We start from the raw sequence: 26,308 nt of genomic DNA, 5'->3' as shown, positions 1-26,308 counted from the left end.
ACTTTGAAGTTTGTTAAAACCAGTAACGTGATATCCACTTTAAGTGAAACCTGCTGTTAAAGATACCTACTGGATTTGGGGAACATTTTACTTTTGAACTTATTTCTTGCACTTTGCCTTCCCATTTACTATGTTTTGTGGCATTTGAGGCAGGCTGGGGCTGACATAGCTGACCTGCTCAGGTATCCATAGTATCTTTGTTTGTGGATAACCAGATATTTGAGCCCATCTGGTACCTGGAAAAAGTGACATTTGAATATTTCTTATATGAAGAAGTTAACCAAATGTGACTAAGAGGTTGAAATAAATAATGGTTTATCTGCATTCAGCATATTTCTATAGCATGAAGATGAATAAATATACAGAAATATGAAAGGTAGAAGAAATCATTAAACACATTTTAAAATAGCTGTATTCGGACATGAAGTAAAAGAGAGACAATAGGGGTTGATCAGTCTGTCTGTTGGTACACCCCCTTCCTTCTGCCCTGGACAACTACTGTCTCTTAGTTTGTCATTTCCAAATTTGTTGTGCACTTGCGCTCGCTCTGTCATCCTAAATTTCATATTTCTGTATATTTATTCTTCATACTATGGAAATGTACTGAATGCACTTCGTATATAATATTAAAATGGTTTTTCTGCATATATAATATACATGCCTGAAGAGTTCTTTTGTTCATCTCTTAGCAAAGTGAAATGCTAAGTACTTCCGTACTTTCGTTAAACAGGATCCTTTTATTCCTAGTCAGTGGTACTGACCATGTTTTCGGCGTATATGATGGATGGTGAACCAGACGGTTAAAGAATTTAATTTTTTTAATAAAATTTGGGCATAGCAGACTTCTCACTTGAAAGTACAGTCAAAAGTTTTTGACACCTGTAGAGTCTCAATCTCAGACCTTACCTTAGACTTTATTTCCTCCTGTGCCACTGACATATCAGGCAGTCCAGTTCCTCCATTGATTATGGTTGCTCACTAGTTGTGGTACTACTTCCCAGGTGATGCCAGTGCATTCAATATTCTCTGTCACTCTCTTTTGCAAGTTATTCCTTAGCCTTCCCAACTCCTTCCTTTCTTGGGTACCCAACTCAATGCTTGCTTAACATGCCTCCCATCTTCTGTACGATGTACGTGTCCCCACCACTTGAGCCTTCTTTCTTTGGTCAGATTTTCTAATATATCCTGTTAAAGCAGGGCATATTAATCAGAGAAATGGCATAATTTGATCATTTAATGTAGGTTGAAAAGATTTGCTTGTAAAGGCCTGCCTTATTTTATTGTATGTTAAAGAACATAACATAAATTCTTCCTTTGAACAGATTCAGTGGTTCTGCAGTTTGCATTCTGTTTTTAGTGTAGAGTCTAATTTTTCTTACAGCAGTGTTTTTTGATTTATAATCAAATTTGATTATTTTCTAGGAAGAGTTGCAAACCACACTAAACTACTTGCTAAGAGAACATCTCAATTATATTCCAGTGGGCAGAGTACTTTCTGGCTTGGTGCTTGCCAATAGAGGTGCGAGTGGGCTTTATGGTTTTGAGAGCATCTCCAGCTATTCCATGGGTTTTCAGTGAAGTGGAACCTCCTGCTTGAGCAAATAGCTGGAAATAGCTTTGTGAACAAATGTTATTTGTGGTAATAACCATAGCTTTTACATATCATTCTATCTAACATAGGTATTTGTATGGCACGCACCAGAACTGTGGTTCTCACATATACAACTGAAAAGCAAGAGAAAGCAGTAGCGAGCTGGGATGAATACTGCAACCCCATCCCCAAACTCCAAAACCATTGCCACAGGTGTTCACTTAAATTTACAGATAATTGTATTTAATCTGTGCTGGCATCTGTGAATGTTTGAGAGAGAGAATTTTTGCTCGCACACTTGGACATTTGCACTGGAATTGCACTAGTTTTGAAATAGAACACTGCTTAGCACAGCAGGGTAAGGGTTCCCAAACCACCTCACCCGGGTCCTGGCGTGGAAGGAATTCAACCAGACAAATGTCACATTTCATGACTAGTTAGTTGATGTGAGAATTTAAGTGTACCACAATAAATACATTTTTTTCCTTGGAATGACGAATCGGGCGTAGTCTGTTTGGCCCCAAAAGATAAAGATTAAACATTCCTAAATCTACCAATCTTTCTTTATCTGCTATGACTCCTTCCCAATGCGAGATACACAGCTCCTGTAGCTTCTTCAACCCTTCTTTGTGATTATATTCACATAGTCCAATACCATACGACTTGCATCAGTAAATTCTGACTGGTCATGCAACACAAATGATTAGCATCAAAAACAAAGAGTTCATGATCAATCAGAGAGAAAATAATTTGTAAGAAGCTATTTCAAGTAATTTAGAATGAGTCAAAGAGGAAATGGTGGCCAGCTTATTCTATGAACAGAAAAAGAGGCCAAATTCACTGAATTACTTGCAGCAAATTAATTTTGTAGTCCTAGTAAGCAGTATGGATGTTAAGTGTCATATGTGCCGCTAAAAACTTCTCCTGCACCGTGGTCTGATAAATGAATCCAGGTCTAAATGGGTTGGGAGTAAAGCTAACTCCAAATTGGTGCTGCAATTCAAATCCTTTCCCATACAGTGCTGTTTATTTCTTGAGGACAGTTGGTTGAAAGGATATGGGCCAATCAGAACTGACAGAGTGGAAGATAGTCTGTTGTGCTATGAATGACATGAAATTTGATCCCTTTGTGACAAGAACAGGACCCCCTTCGATTTACTTTAGATCACACATTTTCTCTGCTCTGCCCATACTTAGAAAGCTGCTGAATAACTTTTTCAAGAAGAATATATGACGAAGAGTGCAGCCATGGGAAGAAATGCAGCCATACACATGACTGCTTTGCTGGAATGCCCATGTAAAGGCTATATCATTTCACATGTGTGGACTCCATTGTGCAGATGAAGAATTTGTCTGATTCCAAAGCTTTCTATGGCTGCCCGGTTTAAGGGGAATCTTCAGGTGCCACAGAATCTGTGCAGCAGCTCAACTCCATCTCTCCTTCTGGCCCCCAGAGATCTGGTCCATAACAAAGAGGCATGGCCTTGGTGATCCTTTGCCCTGGTGATGCATGGTTACTGGAAAGGCCTCTTGGGGCTGATGACAACTGATGAAACTTAGAGGAGTCCTGAACCTTGAAGCCACCTTTGCTTACTCACCCCGCTCGACCTTCATATCTTCCCTTTAAGACACACACTCCAAATTTAGAACTGCATTCCAGCCCTGTTCTGTCACTCCACTCAAGGATCCACTGGATCGCCTCTGGATCCTCTAACCAGGGAGTTCCCTTGGCTCAGGAGGTCTCTAAGTGGCACAGGACTGTCCGAATGGCCCCACACCACCAGGCTTCTGACAGGACCTTGGTAAAAGGGTGTGTTGGGGTTGTGGTAAGGGCTGGAATGGGACACATGGCGGGAAACAGAGGGTTCTAGTATTTCTGGACTTCTGGGCAGTCCTTTGGACTGACTGAGGCTGCTCCAGCTTATGCTGGGGGTTAAACTGGCCCCAGAATCATGGAGGTGCAATGCTGCCACCCTTGGTTTCTCTCCCACCTGGGGTGCGTCTACTGGGCTGTCTCCTGAAAGATGCAGCTAAAAAAAAAAAAAGCCTCTGATTCTTTTAACACTAGCACACATTTCTCGGCAGTCATACTTTAGCCTCATAATCCTGGATTATTAATTGCTTTCTCTCCTTGCATCTGTTAAGTTCTGTAACTGCTTGAAATAGTCAAAAAAAATGCATTTATTTTCTGTGAAAATTTTCAGTAAAATGAAATGTGGTTTGGTTTTTGGTTATGGAAAACTGAAACTTTCAGTTTTGGTTGCCAGAAAGATTAAAAACTTTTATTTAAAAACTCCGTCTTTCCAAAACCAGAAATTTTCTTTCAAAAAAGCCTTTTTGGTCAAAATTTTCAGCCATGCTAATCTTGCTTTCCCCTTGAGTTTCTTGAGCTTTTTATATTTTTCTTCTTTGCCTACAACTAAATAAGGAATGTAAAAATAAAGGAATAGGCCAATGAGAAACCTGATATAGAATTAGACATCTAGAGGCATTATAAAGCCCAATACCTCTTCATGTAATCTCTGCAAGTTTTTACTTTTGTTCTCAACAAGTCAGTTTAGTGATGATGGAAAAACACTGAACCAAGTGAGGATTGTGTGGGGGGGATGGAGGTGGGCAGGGTTTGGATTATATCAACTATGATCCCTTCAAGTGTTGTCCTTTAGATCAATACCTCAGGGACCCAAACCAGAGCTGCTGTAGGAGTGACTGGCATATCTTCCCTTATGTTAAATCTTCACAAGCATTAATGAGTTTTTTTCACAACACCTCTGTGAGGGGTGAGGATAGTCTTATTCCCATTTTACGGATGAGGAACTGAGGCACGCCGAGATTAAGGTAAAAAGTACCCACTATTTTGGGGTGTCAAATTTGAGACGCCTAGTATCTAAATTTTTTCAGAGTATTTAGCATTAAATAGCTCTTTATGTTTTGAAGAAGAGCTCCCATAGACTTCACTTGCAGCTGTGAGTGCTCAGCACATCTTCAAATCATACCCCAGGGCTTCAAGTCAGGCACCCAGAAAATGTGCACACAATGTGAAGTTTGATTTAAGTAACTTGCCTATCATGGGATAGGAATCCTGTGTCAGAAGCAGGGATAGAATCCATTTCTCCAGAGGAGCATTCAGATCTCTTAACCATGAGACCATCCTTTCTCCTCTCGCAACTCCCTGCCTCATTCACTACTTCTGCAATGAATGAAGCAGGGCTCCTACAGACAAGTCTCCTTCACTACAAAACTTTGATTCCAGAGAAGGTTTGCCCTGTGCACTGAATGAGGCAGAGGTCCTGTGGGGTGAAAAAATATTAATTGAAGACTGTATCATAATGCATATAAACTAGGGAGATTAATTAAGATTGCACAAGCAACCGTAATTTTGGCATTTCCCAACTTTTGATTGCTTGACTTTGCAACCTTAATAAATTATACCTCACAAGGCATATTTTGTACAACAATTAATAAAATAATGTGCAGGGTGCGAATATGGGTGTATTCCAGGGGTCGGCAACCTTTCAGAAGTGGTGTGCCGAGTCTTCATTTAATCACTCTAATTTAAGGTTTTGCGTGCCAGTAATACATTTTAACATTTTTAGAAAGTCTCTTTCTATAAGTCTATAATGTATAACTAAACTATTGTTGTATGTAAAGTAAATAAGGTTTTTAAAATGTTTAAGAATCTTCATTTAAAATTAAATTAAAATGCAGAGCCCCCCGGACCGGTGGCCAGGACCCGGGCAGTGTGAGTGCCACTGAAAATCCGCTTGCGTGCCGCCTTCGGCACGCATGCCATAGGTTGCCTACCCCTGGTGTATTCCATCACACCCACAGAACAGGCTAATGAACTGTTTCAGTACATACAACACTAGGGCTAAAATTTTCAAAAGTATCTTTGACTTCCAATGGAATTTAGGTTTCTTAAGTGCGTAAGTCAATTTTAAATGTGTCAGGCTCTTAAGTCACTTAGGCACATCTAGGGTAACTTTGAAAATGTTACCCTAGATGTATAAATTGAAAGATTTTGTAAGTTGTCAGGGTTATGTAAGTGGTCAGCGCAGAAGCTGAATATCAGATGCTTGGCATTGCTCATTTAATGGGAGCCCAGTTAGTCCAGTACTTAAAGCTTTTGAAAATGCTTTCTTAAATGCACAGACTGTAAGAATATTGGAATTTTATATGAATTTACCTCACCAGGTCTTTCCATACTTCTTTAATTAGGATTTTTAAATACTCACCTTTATATAGTTTGTATAAAAGATATTAATCTGTGATGAAAGAAACAACACAGAAATAACTCCTTCCTTGGTGATTCCCTGAACCTTACTAACTCTCCCTGGTGCAGAGTTGGACTTTCATCGAATTTTCCCAGCATGCCTTTCTCATTTGGTAGTCTTAAAATGACCATTTTGCAATTGGCTTCTACATCTCATTTCCAACTGATTTAAAAAAAAAAAAAAAAACTTTTATGTAGGGCTGTCAAGCCATTAAAAAAATTAATCGCGATTAAACAATAATATAATACCGTTTATTTAAATATTTTTGATGTTTTCTACAATTTCAAATATATTGATTTCAATTACAACATAGAATACAAAGTATGCAATGCTCCCTTTATATTTATTTTTGATTACAAGTATTTGCACTGTAAAAAAAAAAAAGAAATTGTATTTTTCATTCACCTAATACAAATACTGTAGTGCAATCTCTTTATCATGAAAGTTGAACTAACAAATGTAGAACTATGCACCAAAAAAACTGCATTCAAAAATAAAAACAATGTAAAATTTAGATCCTGCAAGTCCACTCAGTCCTACATCTTGTTCAGCCAATCGCTCAGATGAACTATTTGTTTACATTTGTAGGAAATACTGCCGCCCGCTTCTTGTTTACAATGTCACCTGAAAGTGAGAACAAGCATTTGCATGGCGTTGTTGTAGCTGGTGTGGCAAAATCTTTACATGCCAGATGCGCTAAAGATTGATACGTTCCGTGATGCTTCCACCACCGTTCCAGAGAACGTGCGTCCATGCTGATGATGGATTCTGCTCGATAACGATCCAAAGCAACGCGGACCAATGCATGTTCTTTTTCATCATCTGAGTCAGATGCCACCAGCAGAAGGTTGATTTTCCTTTTTGGTGGTCCGGGTTCTGTAATTTCTGCATTGGAGTGTTGCGCTTTTAAGACTTCTGAAAGCATGCTCCACACCTCGTCCCTCTCCGATTTTGGAAGGCACTTCAGATTTTTAAAGTTTGGGTCGAGTGCTGTAGCTAGCTTTAGAAATCTCATGTTGTACCTTCTTTGTGTTTTTGTCAAATCTGCAGTGAAAGTGTTCTTAAAATGAACACCATGTACTGGGTCATCATCCGAGACTGCCATAAAATGAAATATATGGCAGAATGCAGGTAAAACAGAGTAGGGGACATACAATTCTCCCCCAAGGAGTTCAGTCACAAATTTAATTAACACATATTTTTTTAATGAGAGTCATCAGCATGGAATCAGGTCATCTGGAATAGTGGCCGAAGCATGAAGGGGCATATCAATCTTTAGCACATCTGGCACATAAAGATCTTGCCACGCCAGCTATAAAAGTGCCATGCAAATGCCTGTTTTCACCTTCTGGTGACACTGTAAATAAGAAGAGGGCAGCATTATCTCCTGTAAATGTAAACAAACTTGTTTGTCTGACCGATTGGCTGAACAAGAAGTAGGACTGAGTGGACTTGTAGGCTCTGAAGTTTTACATTGTTTTGTTTGTGAGTGCAATTATGTAACCAAAAAAATCTACATTTGTAAGTTTCACTTTCACGAGAAAGAGATTGCACTACAGTACTTGTATGAGGTGAATTGAAAAATACTATTTCTTTTGTTTATCATTTTACAGTGTAAATATTTGTAATAAAAATATACACTTTGATTTAAATTACAAAACAGAATACAATATATATGAAAATGTAGAAAAACATCCAAAATATTTAAGAAATTTCAATTGGTATTCTATTGTTTAACAATGTGATTAATTTGTGATTGATTTTTGAGTTAATCGTGTGAGTTAACTGCTATTAATTGACAGCCCTACTTTTATGTTTTCCCCTGGTTTTGCATTGCTTATTCTTAGTCAGCGGGGTCACGAGACAATTGAGGTGCTAAAGGAGCACTCAAGGAAGATAAGGCCATTGCGGAGAAGCTAAATTAATTCTTTGCATCAGTCTTCACTGTAGAGCAGTGTTTTTCAAACTGGGGTCACCGCTTGTGTAGGGAAAGCCCCTGGTGGGCTGGGCCGGTTTGTTTACCTGCTCCGTTTGCAGGTCCAGCCGATCGTGGCTCCCACTGGCCGCGGTTCGCCGCTGCAGGCCAATGGGGGCTGCTGGAAGCAGTAGCCAGTAAGTCCTTTGACCCGCGCCACTTCCAGCAGCTCCCATTGGCCTAGAGCAGCGAACCGTGGCCAGTGGGAGCCGCAATCATCCGGACCTGCTATTGATTAATGGGGGATATGATAGAGGTCTATACAATCATGAATAGTGTGGAGAAAGTGTTATTTACTCCTTCATATAACATATACCGGGGACACCTGATGAAATTAATAGGCAGCAGGATTAAAAGGAGTGAGAGGTTTATGAAAATTTAATACAAAGAAACAAATATAATGCATTTAACTCCACACTGGCAACATAGACTGGGATCTAATTTTTATCATGGACTGGCACAGCCATTTTAAAACTCAAACAAAGAACTGAGATCATTTAAAAAAATTAAAAGCGAAAAGGAAACCCCCAGAAGAATAGAGATTGAAGATCCTAAATAAGGCAGACTCTGGGGCTGACTTTGCTCTTGCTTTAGTGTAAATTGGAATGAATTCCATTGATGTAAATAGGTGTTAGACTGGCGTTAAAACTTGTGTAAACCCAGGGATGATCAGGCCCTTAATACCCTGAGGGATGGTCTATACTTGAAAATTAATTCTGATTAAGGTAGGGTGTGAATTTGAACCACAATAATTATTCTTGAATAATTCCATGTGTGAAAAGCTATTCAAACTCTAAACTTCTGCCCATATGCCATTAGAGAAACAAAAATATTCTAAACTGATGGGGTATCTTACAAGACCAATTCCAGCGCCTACAAGAAAACTTTCCAAAATGTAACACTGTAATTTAACTGTATCGTGCCTGATCCAGTCTCCAGTGAACCCAATGGAAGCCTTTCCATTGACTCAGCTGAGAGTTAGTGGAGGCCCACGCAGATGAAATAACCTACATATGCTGCTCATAGTTTTGTAAGAAGGTTATTTCATTTAAAAATGGTACTTCCATTTGAAAGCCTTGTGTACAATGTTCATGTCTATGTAGTTTTGTTTTTAGAGTAAAACCACAAAACATCAGTAAAAGATGTAAACTGAATTCCTGGTCCTGTTGAAGTCAATGGCAAAACTCCCATCAACTTGAACTGGGACCAAGACTTTACTCATGAACTATAGGAGAAAAATTATGCATCTCTCCTTTTCTACACCTTCCCTTAGCATGCAAGCCCCAAAACACAATAGACCTACTTCAGTTTTGCTGAGCTGGGGATGCAGATTGCAGAGAGACCATGGAGAGGAGGAGTCTGAAAATAATATTCTACTGTAGCATGACTTGGTGTGGGAGCGTGTCCAGTCGGTCCACAGACCTAGCAATGGAGGGCTGCAGCTTGGCGGCTATAGAAGTTGCTATGGAGTGGCTGTGCAGGTGCTCCATCAGTTGGCTTAGGGAGATTGTCTTCCTATCTTTGCATAGATGATTTACAGCTGACCAGTTTACCCAGGCTTTGTATGAATGATAAGACTTTCCCACAAAGGACTTAATTTTGTCACTGCTTACTGCAGAGCATAATGCTTACTATCATCAGTAGTGCTTGCGTGCAACCAGTGATGGGAATAAGTTCTTTCTCGGTAATTTGTCAGGATTAGGCCCTTGTATTGTATTTTACACTCTGTAACTTTCTGCTTTTTGTTTACATGTTTTGTTTTAATGTGTGCCATATATGTTGGTATTTTCTATGCAAACTGGACTGTGGTGCAGTGCCATATTACTTGAGATCTAACCACGGATTCCCACTTTGGCACACAGATGGTTCATACAATATAATTCCGATGTATGCAAGATACTTGATTTTCTTAGATATTTCAATATAAAAACATTTACACTTTTAAAATGTAAATATTATATGGGACTAACTCTCAGAAATGAGAACCTGGGAATTTTAATCATGTGTATCCACACTCCTGATAAACAGCAGGAAGATTAAGTAAGGAGTACTGACTGGATTTTTTTTGCATATAAGGGCTAGTGGAGCAAAGCCATTATGTAACTGCTACTTAATTTGATCTGTGTATTTAAAGCAGTAGTGGTGGTGGTGCTGGTGGTATGTATTTTATTTATTTATTTGTATTACCATATCACCTAGGAGCACAAACCATGGACCAGGATTCCATTGTGTTACGTGCTGTACAAACACAACAAAAATGATTCCTGCCTGAAAGAGCTTAGTCTGTGATCTAGATCTATCTAGTGTCTGGGCATATATTTAGACTGATCCTGCAACTTGTAATACATTCGTGTGGAGCCCCCTTGAAATCAAACTTAGTCCACATGGGTGCAACAGTCTGCCTGCATGCTATCAGTTGCAGGATCCAAGCCTTATCTTTTAGTAGCCTTATTAGATTTGCACTCTTGTTTTTTACCCAGCAATTAGACCTATCTTTCAGATATAATACCAGCTTCTGAGCTCTGGTACATGGTATGTTGTTGTATGTGGCAGATTTCCTACAAATGATTTTTGTACTAGCTACATTTTAAAAGGTGCTTAAGAGGCTGCAGGAAATCGTTCCCTATTCCTTCCCAAACTCGGGCTGTAGCCTGAAAGCATTACGTATATAAGGGGTTCAGAAATAGTACTTTGAAGGCCATCCATTCTCTTTCTGAAGCATTGAATGGTGGCAAAACTAAAACGCACAAAGCATGTGCTTTAAAACTTTTAAAGTGTGTGTGGTAGCTGTGGTAATGACAGATTTAAGGTAGCCAAGAATTAGCATATACAGAAATATAAAAATGCAGAATGGATCTCTTATACTACACCATTCCTAAATAAAGCCATGAAGTGATTTCATAATGGGCAAATGCCTGGTAAAAGTTTCTTTGTCAATTTGAAGTTTTAACACCTACCCTTTGTTTAAGATTCTATAAGTATCTTAAGATTAGATTGTTTGTTTAGAGTAGAGTATGATAGTTATTTTTGCTTTACCAGAAGCCTATTACACAGGCTAGTTCCAGTCCCTTGCTAAAAAGCTCTTTCTTTTGCCATTAATTTTAATGTTTAAATAGCATGTGTATTTTCCTAAGGCTGCATAAAGATACGTATAAGTAGAAGGCTACTCTGGTTGGGAAGATCCAGTGCTCAGTGAAGCCTTTCACATATATAGAATACTGAATATCTAAACCATTATTTAGCATCCGAATCAGTTATGGTTGTCTGACTGATGGACAATTTTTTCCTGACCCAGTCTCTTTGCAAGTGACCTATACTGTCTAGACAGTTGCATATTATTTATATATTCATTTCAGATTTATAGTTCTTTTAACGAAAGTTGAGGGTGTTAGTTTGCCACTGACTTCATATCCATATAACTATTTGAAATACACTAAAACAATGTTATTCCCTTTATGTTCCTTCCATTGCTTGCTGTTTCACCCCTCTCTACTCCTCCCTTCTTTCTCTCCCCTCTGTCCCACTCCCCTCCCGCCAAATATTAATCAACAAGCTAGGAAGATGGTACAAAACCTGCTAATTTCAAAGAGCGGAGATCAATTCTGACTGATCCCATTGGTTGGCTAGGGAATTGCAGAAGCAATGTTTGCATCCAGTTTCCAAGTCTAAAATGCCAGGAGGCCTAAAATAAAATACTTTCTCTGTGGAGCTATTTCCTAAAGGCTAGAAAGGAGGTCATGTTAAAACAACTCTGAATGCACTGTGTGAAGGATCTGCACAAAGGTAACTTGCAATAGCTCTTTGTAATGTGTGAGTCTCTCCCCAGAATCATGATCAAATAGCCCCAAAGTGGGTGCAGGAGAGCATGAAATAATGCTGTGCTGCTGCTGTTAAACCGAATTCTTCTCTGCAGCCTGTACCCAGACAGTGGATAGCTTATCTATAAACACTTGTATAGTTAGCTGTGTTACTTGTTTTAAAGGGTATGATGAGACAAAATATGAAATCACATATTTTTAGAATATTCACATGGCCTTTAATCAAGATGGTTGCCACCTGTTCTCTTTTTGTATCTAGTTATCTCTTTAAGCTGCATGTACGTGCACATAAATGTGCACCCTATGTGTGCTCATCTGTCTATGTAAGTGTATATATAAGAGAATACATGCGGGTGTGGTGTAACGTAAAGGCTTCATCAGCCTGAGATTGGGATGGCACACACTCAAGTAGTGCAGCCAGGAGAGAGTTATGCAGGTCATTCCAATCAAGGGCCAGTGAAACCTTGCCTTTGTGTGTTTTGCCTATGTCCCATGTTACACACAAGGTGTTAACATTTTCACTGGGCCTATTTCCTGTAAAAGTGCAACTGAAAAGCCTTTGTTAGTTCAAAAACCAAACCTCAAAAATATGTTTAACTGTATTGACTCTGTTTCGTTTTTAATGTGGAATTGAGGTTAGGGGTCTTAGATGGGAGGAACAAGTAATGGAAGTGAAGTTGGACTGGGTATTGGGGCTGGTGAATTGGGCTAGGTAACAGGGATAGAGATGTGTGGGGTGGCCGAACCAGGGAGCCCTGTGTCCCAGTCAGACTGGCAAGGCTGGCCCCTAGTCCAGTCATTTTCAACCTTTTTTCATTTGCAGACCCCTAAAAAATTTCAAATGGAGGTGTTAGACCCTTTTGGAAATTCATCCTGTGGTTTGTGGGCTCCTACCATAGAAGTCTTAGACTGAAAACTGACTGAACAGGATTCAAATATAAAAGTTGCTCGTGCTTAGCACAGTATTTGACGCAGGGTGAGAAAGGGCGCTAAACCGTGGACTTCTATGGTAATGACAGTACTTCTGGGTTTTGACCTGGAGGTGGGGGTATTCACATACTTTTGATCAGAAAAATGGAATGCCTGTTCTGGGATCTGAAACTTTATTTCATAGTCGCCTTTCGTGGACTCCTAAGACATAGTCTGTGGACCCCCAGGGGTCTGTAGACCACAGGTTGAAAACCACTGCCCTAGTTGTTCACCAATTCTTAACTTCTCCCCAACTTCATCCCACTTGCTAACAGTGATAGTTATCAACAGCATTGGTAAATATCAATAACATTTACAAAAAGAGGCATATAGGAGAGATACTAGGACAGGCAAGGGAAGGGGGCCTGGAAGAAGGAAGCCGGTATATATGGTAGAGTGCAAGGGCTCACAAGAACAGGGAGGTTTCAGGGAATGGGGGTGGGGTTTTGAAGATGAATGAAAGAAATAGTAGAAGCAAAGGGAAGAATGCGGAGGAGAAAGATGGTTAAAAAGAAAAAGGTGACCTACAGCATAGGAACAGGCGCATAAAAATGGGTGGGGGTGCACATGTTGTACACCTTGGGAGCCATATTATGGGGTGAGACAAAGCTTTGTTTATCAATAAATTCCCTTTTTGAGTGAAGGGCATGTGTGTGAAGTAATGGGGGTGGGCATTCAAGAAACTGGATTTCAGCAATATTCATCAGCAATACTTATGTGGCTACATTTATTGTACATTTGAAAATGACTACATGTAAATAACTAAAGATATCAAATTAACCACTCTTTCTGGAGAAAAAATAGTTTTACATTTCTAAATCATAATCCTAAAACCACACATTTTTCCAGATAGCAGAGTGGAAAAAATGGACCTTTTCGGAGTGTTACTTTCAGCCTCAGAATCTTTCCGTTTAGCTAATACAGTAAAAGATTAATTCTCACACATCACATTGCCTGGAGTTCAGTGCACATGTTTACTGATGTGTACAGCTCTCAAATAAGTTTAGTGCTTCTTTCACCCAGTTAGGAAGTATATTTAAAAGAAATTGCCTTTTATAGATTTAAATTACAAAAGTACTGATATCATGCAAAAAGCACTTCAACTCATGCAAGCATACAAATGTGTAAATCTTAGGGAAAAAGATACCCAAGACTAATATGAATGTAAATAGGATTAGCTGCTTGCATTAGTGTCTGAAATGCAATTTAAAATGCTTACTGTCTGGTTATTCTTAAATATATACATTTCAAAATATATCCGGCTAGCACTCAAATATAGGACTAATTATTGATTTTTCTGAACAAGACTACACTCAAGATGTTTTTGCTTATTGACAGCTCCGTTAATAGTGGATTCCGGTATTTTTAGTAAAGTATAGAAAAGGCTTTACATTGGCTGCTATATAGAAATTTTAAAGTAAGATGAGGACAGATTTCCCTCCCCTACAACGAATACATAGTAAGACCAGGCTCCATCCTCTCACTGGAACATGAGAAACAACTACAGCCATCAGATGCTCTAAAAGTCCATGAAAAAGAATAATTTTCAAATTATGGTACTGCTAAAGCTGCATAAATAAATGTAGCCAGCATTTCATTAGAGATTTCAGTCCTCTAGGCCATGGCTTCTATGGCAAAGCAAGTCCTTTAAGGAGCCTTAGTGATAGCATAGGGAACTTAATTTTGTTATTATGTATGTTAAATTGATAGAAGTATGGGTTAGAAGAAGCCTAAAAATCAATTATCTGGCATGTGCTTGAAACTAGGAATAGGGCAAAATTTGTGATTCTCAGGGCTTTCCGTGTTCCTTACTATGGCTACTAGCTGGTAGAGAGATGGTAATTCCTTTTCTAGAAATAACCCTAGATTCTTCTAAATTGTTAATCTTAAATGAGAACTAAAATGTGGTAACATTATTTTTCTCTTTATATGTAGCATATATATTTGAATAATACATTAATAATTTCATATGATTTCCTATAAAAGAGAGACATTCCTAATTAAGGTATATGAGTGTCCTATCAAATTAGGCAAACTGCTGTCAACAGAAGCAATACTATATCTAAAATGTGAAAGCTAAAGTAACTGAACAATGCAGAAAAGATAATGTGTTCATCCAAAAATAAGCACTTTAAAAACATCAGCTAGCATGAATGTTCAGAATAAGATCCTAGTAATGCATGTTTAAACTGAAGCCTGCTGAATTGTTTAGGAGCTTCAAAACAATAAAATGAGTTTGAATCTGATGAAATTTCAATCTGTGGCTTCTGAATTTTTGCCCTGGGGTATATGCACAGAGCTCCCATTTACCTCCCTCATTGGAGTGGTCCAGGTTAATAATAATGGAAAATATTCCATATTCTTTTTATTTCTTGATTTGGATTTTGCTTTTAAGATTCTGATGGTAGGAAGCAAGTGGTCATTTTGATTGCTGTGCTGGAAATACAGCTAATTTTGGAGTAGTGTTGAAGAAATGGTTTAGGATTGATTATCCCTACCCCAGCATGCTGTTCACAGATCCTGAAGGCAATGGGAGGCACATGTATCAAAGGTAGAATCTGACTTGGTATAGTAGAACAAACTCATACATTAATTGTATCAGAATAAGCCTAGAAACTCCTGAACTTTCAGCCATGGTACTGGAATGGTGTTGGTTTTTCTACAGCAGGCAGGCATTGTCTTTAAACATGCCAGCCCACTGCAAAACCTAAGATTTGTGGCCACCTTTGGTTTGCAAAGTATGCATACATTTTGGGGGTGGCCTAGTGACTCCATAATTAAGGTTGCATTGGGTTTTGCCCTTGGCATGAGGATGAATGGCATGATTTGCAAAAGTGCCTACTTGATTTAGTAGCCCAAGTCCCATTGAACCGTTGATGGCACTTGTGCTCCTAAGTCATTAGGCACATTTGAAGATCCCACCCTAAATCCCTTAAGTAAATGTGTGCATAGACTCACTGAAGTTAATTGGCTTGATTCTGATTTCATAGTATTATAAATCAGGAGTAACTGCACTGAAGTCAATGTAGTTACACCCGGAGCCCACAATCAAGCCCCCATAAGCCTACTCCCATGAGTAGAGCAAGCAGGACTTGCTCCTTGTCATGCACACCCTGCTTCTTTCCCAACCCTGCCTAATTTTGTAAGTAGCACAACATATTGTAAGTGGATCAGTTGCCAGTATTACGTAATCTAAATAAAGACAATCTGCTACATCACTTTTTTAATTATACAAAAATAAAGGGAGCATAAATAAAACCAAAATAGCGCTTTGAGTGTTTACAGAAATAAAAATAAATGAGCATATTTTTTTAAATAATATTTTCAGATGTTCAGGTTGAATTAACTTAAGAAATATGAATATGTATTGGTAGCGTTAATTCTTCGGGGTTTTGAAAATTCTTACAACCACATAATTAAATGAGTGCCTTTAGAAATACTGATAAAACCCATTGCCATTCAAATATCCATACAAGACAACAGGGGCTGTAAGCTGTAGGCTTTAGAGATTAGTTTGGCCATAAGCCAGTATTTATCACAACATTTCCATCTTAGAAGATAAAATTTAATCATTTTTATTTAAATATAAATCAAAATTAATGCAGTTTTTTTAAAAAGGAATGTATAAACTAATCACAATATCTTTATTTTAGACATGCTTGCGTGTATTGTCTCTATTCAAACGAGCAATGCCAGCCTTTGTTGTGCTGTTCTCTTTTCTTCTTCATATTTTTTTTTCCTACAGGGTGCATGAGGAATGGGTGGTTGACCCAAATACAATCCTATCTCCTAATTTTGCCAAGATCAAAGACATTTCTAGTGTTTTATGTGCTGCCTCTCCAATTGGTGAAGTCTAAAAATGGTGCATTAGGCGTTTTTCCATTTCCTAAACGCATAGTCAACCCAGAGTCAGTCTTCTGTACTGCCTCATATTTTCTGTGTTCTGCTAGTAATATATGCTGCCTGCATGTTATGATGTGTCTTGCAGACAGTAAATTAAACTTGCAAATATATTTCAAGGTATCCTATAATGTGCCTTTAAAATGGTGCATGCAGTTTTATGAATGCAAAACCTTGAGATTGTTGTCACGTGCTGCATTTGTGCCTGCAAAAAAGAGCAGTTCTGTGGCTATTCCACATGCATATACAAAAACACGGTATGAAAAAAAAAAAAAAAAAGTATCAAATATCTCTGTAGTTTTCAGGCCATTTTTGAAAATGTTGGTCACCTTCCTTCCCAGAGCATATGACCAGAGTTCCTAAGGGTGAGTGGGGAGAGACAGCAGGAAATTCTAGTTGATTAGCCAATATTTTGAATTGGGGAACTTGGTTGCCCCTATTGACCCTGATTAGTTGGCTGGCTGAGAAGTAATTCCCTTAAGTAAAGGGAGCTGTAAACATTTGGGCTATTTTGCCCCATCTGTCAGCTACTAGGAGGCTTTCTCACTTCCCCATGTGTGCTGGAGTAGTGTTGTAGGTTAGCAATGCATGTTTGCAGAGTTTGTGCTTGCACTGTATACATTGCTATACTAGCTATTGTATTTTGAACTACTGCATTATCATGCAATCAAAACTGTTTGTCTGCTTTGGTTTTCGATGTTGGTATGAACCTTATAGTGCAGCTTGTTTGAATTGGGTTGAAGGATGAGTAGTCCTTGCAGGGTGCTTAAATTATGAAACAAATTTTACTCCAGAATGGGGGCAAAGCTGGTCTTTCTCTCCAAACTTGCCAATTGGGAGACAAGCGAATACTTCAAAGCACTTGTGAAACCACCCAGCAGAGGTTGCTGGGGTTGTCCTAGCTGTAATTGTAACCCTGACGTGAGGTCTGACTCAGACGCGTAGGCCTAAGATGTCAATGGCATATGTTGTTTTGGGATCACCTGGTTCCTGTGTAATTTGTTTCAAGAGATTGCCCCTTGACTGATAGAGAAATCACAGCTTTTCCATGCTGCAAGGACCATTTGCATCAGGCTGCATCATAAATGAATGCACTTGCAGGTTTTGTATCATTTTAATTTAGAATGATACCTCACCTCCCTTTTGTCCCAGATCTAGAGCTGTGGTCAAGATGCACTCCATGTAACTCAAGGGGGTGCATGCATGCATGCAGGTGTATGTAAAGGTGTCTTAAGCCAGCAGATCAGTTTATAGATTAATAGATTCTAGGATTGGAAGGGGCCTAGAGAGGTCATCGAGTCCAGTCACCTGCCCACATGTGTAAGTTCTCTGTGTAAGGCCTGGTCTACACTGGGGGTGTGTGTATCGATCTAAGTTACGCAACTTCTGCTACATGAATAACATAGCTGAAGTCGACGTACTTAGATCTACTTACTGCAGTACGTCCACTGTTGACGCTCCCCCGTCAACTCCGCCTGCACCTCTCACTTCGGTGGAGTACCGGAGTCAACAGGAGAGCGCTCGGGGGTTGATTTATTGCGTCTTCACATGACATGATAAATTGACCCTTGCTGGATCGATCGCTCTGGAGGTAAGTGTAGATATGCCCTAATTTAGAGCAGCTTACTGTGGTGTTCTTCTTAGTTGGTATTTAACAATTTGTATTTAAACATTACATAACACAACCATGAGAGCCTTCTGTAAGCTTCAGCCAGCTACAATCTGAGCTGGCCACTGAACTCCTGAACTTCCCTAATGCAGGATGATTTTTGGTCTCTGCCTTTGAACTCGGCATCCTTGCACCCCAAAGACAGCTGTTCCACAGAGGTGCAAATCTATTTTATGCCGGCTGCCTGCAACTCTGATTTGCCGAACAAGCGCAAGGGATCTTGACTCCTTTATTTCTTCCAGTGTTGGAATGAAGACATTTCCCCCATATCTATAATAATTCTTGTCTGGCTGACCCTAGCCCCCACAATAAGGAAAGAGACCAGCCTTCTCCATTTTCTCAGGCAATGTCCTTGTTCTTTTTGGCAAAGTAGTAACTACTGGGTGAGTAATGGCATCTCTTAGGAGAACCCAATTACATTTAACTGCGATGATTTTTCCTGTAATCAAGCATTTGCTGTAATCTTAGAAATTCAGCTGGATATAGTGTGAACAGCGGGCAATTTGATACACTTCTACCATGTAGTGTTTAAAAGCAGCCCTTTGTGTTACAATTTGGTTTAAATATTTACATAGTCAGAATATTTTAATTAGATAGTCAATATTTTAATGTTGTCTATGTTAGGAGAGCTCTCAGTGGACCACTACATTACAAAAATCAAACAGAAGCATTAGTCTCCATATACAAAATATCAGTGACCATCTGGAAAGGTGTTGTACAAGTGTACTGAGTGATGGTCTGGTGCTATAAAATGAAACATGATTAAATGGAAGGAAGGAAAATAGAGGCAGAATCTGGCTTTTTTTTCTTTCTGTCTTTGGGCCAAATCCAAGCCAATGGCATTCTTCACGTGAGTACGGCAAGCAGGATTTGGCCTTCAAAACAAAAGTGGGTTTTCATTCTGTTATTTGTGCTGTGCAGTAACTTCATTTAGAATGAATTTAGAACAGCATATTCATTTGAAATAACCATCTTTAGAATATATACCACATGGTATTTCTATACTTTTTGTAATTTCCACAGAGTGCATGTGTAGCAGGTTCATTGCCTTCTGGATAACATCAGCTTATCTAATGGGTGGGGAGAAGCAAAATGATTAGTCAAAGAATTGTTGGAAATATTTGATAGCGATTTAAAAAAAAAAAAAAAAAAAAGCCGGGGCATTGTTTACATATCCCAGCATTGACTGCATATATTGCCTCACTGTTTGTAGTGATAAATCATAGCTCCTACTGTCTTCTGTTTCTTCTGTAAACACTATAGAATTCAAAGCAGAACTGAAGGTGGTTCTATTTCTTCAGCTTCAATGGATTTCCTGGCTTGATTTGCAATGGCTCTTGAATACTAAATGGCAGTTGCTGAGCTCCTGCTTCTTGACCTACGGCTATGTTGGTATTAGTTGTTATAACCCTTTAGCTATGCAGAGTAAGTGGGGCACTTCATTAGCTTCTGCTAAAGACAAAACAACAATGTTTGTTTAAACTAGTAGATCTTAAAGCTCTGTTTTTTTTTTTCACACCATTTAGATGATTTCCCACAAGCTTCCCCCTTGGGGTTGTCTTAAAAAAAAAAAAATCAACATTTTTTCAGGTGCTGCACAAACTTGAAACTAAGTTACTGTAACCTCTTATTTTCACTTAATGTACGTGTGTGTGTGTGTGTGTGTGTGTGTGTGTGTGTGTGTGTGAGTGTGAGAGATCTGCATGTGAAATGTGTTAGGCTTAATGTGGCATTTATTTTTGAGACTTCCTTGGGGGCAGTATCATACTGCACAAATCACATTTTAACGTTTCCCCCACTAACAAATGACTGATTTCTAATTAAATATTAATATTAGGCAAAGCTAGCTAACCCGGATGACACTCTGATCTACATCTCCTCCTCACTGAACCCCAGATACTGTGGTTGCAGTGTTTTCCCAGTGTCATGAATGGAGGCAACTGGTTTGATCTCAAACTGGATAAGAAGGAAATAATGCTGGTAAATGGCAGGGAGATACCCAGAGAAATAGGCTACGGCTGTGAGTGCACCCTCTATTGGTGATGTGTTCCCAATCCTTCCCAATTTGGTTCACACTTTTGCAAGTGATATGGAATTGAGTGCTGCTCCTGGATTCCCAGCTGACAGCATTGCCACTGAGTGCCATTTTATACTAATTGACTGGTCTTGCAGCTGCAATCATTCCTGTCCTTGCCACAGCAATTCACACGTTTGCCATTCCTTTTTAGGCAGGGGGACATGGTTTCCTTTGGTGGCAGCATGCCTCTGGAGTCACTTGGTGGTGAGAGTTGGGTTGTATCAGCATAGGACCTACCTGTTTGGTCAGGTCTTTGAGTCTTACCAATATGTGATTTCAATAGTGGTGATGAGGGTCTGTTTTGAAAGCTTTATTTCTTCATCTTGCACAGAAAGGAGAGCAGAGACAAAGTGGCAACTGGCAATAGCTCTCAAGTCAGAGAGTTTCTTGAGCAGTTGGGTGGAACCAGGCAAGTTTAAGATGATGTCTAGCACTCCTCCTTGCCCCACAGTCATGTTGCTTGTGGTTAGCCAAGTATCAGAGCAGCCGGTGGCAAGTGGTGGGGAGTGCAAAAGACAGTGGTCCTTGTCAGTTAAACCCAGCCATGGGGAAACAGCCCACAGGCACAGCTCTCTCAGCGTAAAGACTTAGAGAGATAGTCTAACTGATTTATGGAGACCGTAGCAAACTCGTCACAGTGATGAGCCGGGCTGTTTGCTGCCACAGACTATGTTAAATATAGCACTGCCAATGTGCTTGGTATAACTCCGCCACAATGGTCACAAGATGACTTTTCTGTGAACAGTCCAACATAAAGCTAGTGTATAACGAGGGCTCTTAAAAGTTTCAGGTGATCTACATTTTTGCAGTGTCAGGATCCGATGGTTAAATGGTTCGAGGTATCAGCCGTTGTGTAAACAGAGGTCCAGACAGGGTGGTGGCTGGACGTACTGTTAAAAGTGGTTAAACAATGGGAGAGCAGTAAGCAGTAGCTGAGAACTTGGGTTCTTAAAAGAAGTTTGGGAACCAACCCTTTCACAGGCTTGAGTCACTCTCTGAGTTTTGCCAGCAGAGCCCGAAACCCCGAGTGGTGAAAAGCTACCTGGAGTTAAGTGCAGTGGTGTGAGCTGTCTGCAGCCCCCACTTGGTGGGAACAGCATATAATGTAGCATGGAAAATGAGGTGAGTGGATAGCTGGGTGTGAGTGGTTGAGTCCACCAACTATTGAACCAAATATGGCACTAAAAGCTGACCCCCTCCTAATGGGAAAAAAGGACTGTTGCAATGGTATTGTTACTACCTGCTTTCTTCGGAGATGGATCTTCCCACCACCTGGCACAGATGCCTGTAGGCTGGGAAGCATGCTACACTCTCCTGTGCCCGCTGAGATTAATCAGACTTGTGTTGGAACATGTTACAAAATGAGCTACAGCATCAGGACAAGAAGTAACTGTTGCTTAAACAACTTGTGTGCCATCCAGCTGATTAATTCTTAGATACACAATCCTTTGGGATTTTGGAAAAATTGTCCATCTGCCTTGGGATAATTTAAGAGAAACATTTAAAGGAGAAGACTGAAATCTTAAAAAGATATGAAGGAAGAAAAACAGAGAAGAGCTTCAATGTAACACTACCAAGTATTAAAAGGGTAGCAAAGACCTTTACATTTTGTGTTTGTGATTTGCATCAAACTTCACTGCCTACTAAATGACTCATGCTAAACTTAGACTGCAGTTCAATGGGAATTGTAACAATCATGTATATCATTGATTTTCTGGATCTTGAGGCACTATTCAAGGGTGTCAGTTGCTATGTAGTTGCCCATCAGCAAAAAGATAAAAGTGTAGGAAATGGTTCCACGTGTTTTCCTGGCTCAATTGCTGAAGTTGGTGCAGCATCGGTAAGAATATTCACAGCAGTGTCTTAGTTCTTCTTTAGAGGAGCTGCAGGAAGGCAAGAAAAGGTGTCAGGAGAAAGATTTACATTGATTAAACCTGTTCTTTCCAATGAGATTTATTTAACTTGCTAGCTTTAAAAACCATCAAAATGTGGAATTTGAAGTTTGATGATTGATTGATTGTGTGTGTGTGTGTGTGTCTGTAAACATGGACAGATGCTTTTAAACATACATAATACATACATGCATGCTTAACATGTGTATGCCTGTGAACACACATTAAGCATGTATGTATGTATTAGGCTGGCATTCCAATGCTAAAGTATTACTAACATTATCAACTAAGGCAGGATTTAAGTATCCTTATTTTAATTTCCATACTTAACATGCACAAAAGGTATCTAGATATGTTATTTTTTATTTTATCGAATTATCTAGATATGTTTATTTTTAAAGCAATATGCTGCCATTTTGTGCTGTCACATATTCCTCATCTCCACAGATAATGAAAAGTACAAAAAAGTAAATGACTTGCGGCTTGTACGTTTCCAAATACCCCACACGCTACACATACACAATTTTACAACTTGTCAAAGCTGCAAGCCCAGACAAGATAAAGCCCCTTTCACTTGTAATATACCCACCCAAAAGGCAGATGTCCAGTTCTTTAAAATCACACTTAAATGCACAAACATAACACTGACCTTAATAACATTTTAGGTAGGAATAAAATTTATTTTTTGTAAATGTTTTATCTTGCAACAAAATATTTTAATGTCATTGAGGATGTGAGTTTAAGGGTTTGTGCTTGAATGGGATTTTGACAAATTGGAGAAGTGCTTTGTGGGTGGTGGTACTTTGGAATTGAAAAGGAGTTTGTAGTGGAAGTGATGAGTCTTTGCATGCATTTGGGGGAGGGATAGCTCAGTGGGGGGGAGGGATAACTCAGTGGTTTGAGCATTGGCCTGCTAAACCCAAGGTTGTGAGCTCAATCCTTGAGGGGGCCACTTGGGGATCTGGGGCAAAATCAGTACTTGGTCCTGCTAGTGAAGGCAGGGGGCTGGACTCGATGACCTTTCAGGGTCCCTTCCAGTTCTAGGAGATAGGATATCTCCATATATTATATTATATTAGGTATTGTGAATAAAGTTGGCTGGAAAATGGAGGGATGGGGTTTCCACACAGAAAATTTTGATGAAAAGAAACAAATTTGTCCAAATTTCCCTCATAAAATTACAGCTTTTAATTGAAAAATTGGAACCAAAAAGTTTTCATCTGAAAACCAAAAGTAGTTTCTTGAGTTTTTGATTTTTTCAATGAAAAGTTAAACGATTCTGTGGAAAGCAGACACTTTTCAACTTTGTTTAGTTGAAAACGCAATTAAATTTTTTTTTTTAAGTTTCAATGGAAAATTCCAACCAGCCTTAGCTGTGACAATTGTGTGTTAAGACATGTATTCCGAGTCACTGTCTTGTCACTAATTCATGTAACTAATTATGATTTTTTATGGCCGATTCAGAAATAGATAGTCTACGTATACGTGTGCGCACAAACACACATTTTCCTCCAAAAATTTAGACTGAAAAAGAAATCCCTGCTGTATTTTGTTAAAGCTACATACTTTATTGTTCTTTCCAGTGTGCTAAATGTGAATTATTAAATCTAAGGCCAGTAGTTTGAAAAATAAAAATCGGCGCCCTTTGCAGGCATGTCAGCTTGAGCGTCCAAAAATAAAAATACCCAGAATCACTAAAGTATCTTGGCCCCAATAACTTTCTTTTTATAGTTCAAGCATTTATTTAGTACTATTACCATGCTACAAGGCTTAAGCTAAGACACTGGAGACCTCAGAAAGAGCAAGCATAGATCTTAATATCTGTCTCGCTTGTGAATGCTAGGGGGCAAATCTTACCCTCATCTTTTCCCTTCCCCCTCTCCTCAGTGTAATAACCCCTGTCCCCTTCCTTGGTCTCTCTGTTAAACAGTATTGCCAACTCTATGCAAGTTAGATTAAAGCTATCCGAGATAGGCCTATCAGTGCTACAATCAAACCTTCACTTGCAGTGTAGAAATACCCAAGAGGGCATGTATAGACAGCTGGAAAAAAGGTGTGCACATGAGTGGGAGAAATGGGCCATTCCAGATATTTTTTTGTTCATTATTTCACTAGTCAGTGTTATACATGTGTCACTAGTAGCAGTAAACCTTTAGTATTATGGTATCATTCAAAGGCCCTAGTCCCGACTAGGGGCCCATTATGTTGGATGCTTTGTAAACAAAACTAAGAGACAATCCCTGCCCTGGCAGGAGGGCTTGGGATGCAAGAGACACAAAATGGTTGACAGGTAGGAGATGGGGGTCTAACATACAAATGAATATGACGAAGAAAACCTTAGTGCCAGATTCTGCCTAACTTCGTCGGTTTGAGTAGCATCTTGCATCACGGGTAGTCATTTGAAATCAGTGGGATACGATGGAGTAAGATGCTACAGGCTCTAAGGTGGCAGAATGTGCCCCTTACTGATACAGAGTGAAATTCTTCCCCCCACTGAAGTCAATGACTAAAAGCCCATTGACTTCAGTGGGGCCAGGATTTCACTCTTGGTATTTATCTGGCAGATCACAGAGTGGCCATCTTTTTGCTGTCTGTACAATGCCTACCACAGTGTGGTCCTGGGCTCCTAGGTGTTACTCCAATACAAGTAATTAGTGGTAGTAATAATTAATAATGGCTACTTGAGAGTTGTTCTGGGCAATTTAGTCAATATGTAATGAAAAATTTATAAAATTTATAAGTATTTTTAAAAGTTACAAAACTTCAGTACAAAATAAATATAGTCACAAAAAAATGAATAGTGGGAATCTGTCCATCACCCACAAAAGTAAGAGTATTCAAAGTTAAGGCCAAAAAATAAGACCAGACCATGCCTGTTAACATACATTTTTATTCCCTGTACAGGAGTGAGTAAAGGCTGAAGCATTAGTTCTTATTTTCAGCCATAATTCTAAATTTCCTTGCATTTTGAATTTATCATATCTTCAGCATTATGTCAGTGTTTTTTGAGTGGTTGAATACAAAGAGCAGGAGGTCACAAAAGGCATCACCTTGTTATATACAGAGGTCAAAGCTAAGAGAGTGTCAGTTTCCATTTTAGGCTTTTGTGGCATAGTTGACATTATATATGCTGTTAGGTATGCAATGCAAATCACATTCCTGCAAGCTAATTATAGGATAAATGCAGCCACTTAACTAGGCAGCAAGCATGTCATCTCAGCATGGAGCTATCATATTATATACATTTGCTGTCTGCTGTATAATTAACAGGATAAAAATATTACTGCCAGATACCATAAAAAATTAACACATTAACTTAATTGTCTTTTCAGCTCAGGTATAGCCTATTACCATTTCAAAAAAGACTTTCTCTAATACACTAGAATTTTAAACTTCATTTGCTGAAGATGCAATTAATCCCTTTTCACACTTTGATCTGCTATTCTGATACCTTTGGACATTGACTTTTCTGTTTTTTCTTTTGAACTCTCCTTAAACTATTACTGAGACTTAGTAGCTTGAAATTTGAGGTTACATAGAACATTGTTTGATTTTTTTTTTTTAAATGCTAAATGACATTACAGTAGGGTTTAACATAACACAGACACTTGCTGCCTGTAGCAAACCTTTCCTGTAAAACAGCTTGTTTCCCCATGTTGCGTTTTGGATAACACTTTTGTTTAATCCAATTATATTTGCAATCTTCTAAATCTAACAATCTATTTTAGTTATGTCTAGAGTGCCAGTCTCTGTGCTCCATTGTGGTAGCATATGAGCACAGTTTGAGTCAGAAACTACAGAATGTTTCATTACCATTCGTTACTGGAATATGTTTCCAGCAGTATCGATGAAATCTTTACAGATATAGAAAGGCCTGATTTTTTTTTTCAGATCAGTTGCTGTCCCTAATCTGAGTTATAAACTACAGATAACATCAGCATAGATTTAATGAAACTCTATTGGGCATCTCAGGAGAAAATAAACATTGGTTCTGCCGTCTAAAATTAGTTGTATAATGGGTTACATGGGAAAGTAGTACATTCTGAATATGTCTGTTTTCAGATCCTCATGACAATAATTAAAACTGAAAGCTTTCATTAGTTTATCAAGTAATTCTTTGGAAATTTCTTGTTGTTGTCCACA

At 39.0% G+C, this 26,308-nt stretch overlaps 1 protein-coding gene across 1 annotated transcript in view; it reads left to right on the top strand.

Moving 5' to 3' along the window:
- LOC128848967 (uncharacterized) overlaps nt 1–16,484 on the top strand; it is an 83,856-nt gene extending 67,372 nt beyond the window's left edge. Inside the window, exon 6 of the mRNA XM_054049277.1 lies at nt 16,373–16,484. Coding sequence (XP_053905252.1) covers nt 16,373–16,484 — 112 coding nt within the window. The remainder of the gene's footprint in view (nt 1–16,372) is intronic.
- The last annotated feature ends 9,824 nt before the right edge of the window (nt 16,485–26,308 follow it).

The sequence above is a fragment of the Malaclemys terrapin genome, chromosome 14 (genome assembly GCF_027887155.1).
Source record: "Malaclemys terrapin pileata isolate rMalTer1 chromosome 14, rMalTer1.hap1, whole genome shotgun sequence".
In the NCBI taxonomy this organism is placed as follows: domain Eukaryota; kingdom Metazoa; phylum Chordata; order Testudines; family Emydidae; genus Malaclemys; species Malaclemys terrapin.
The sequence above is the reverse complement of the archived record's forward strand: the minus strand, read 5'-3'. Positions and strand labels throughout refer to the sequence as shown.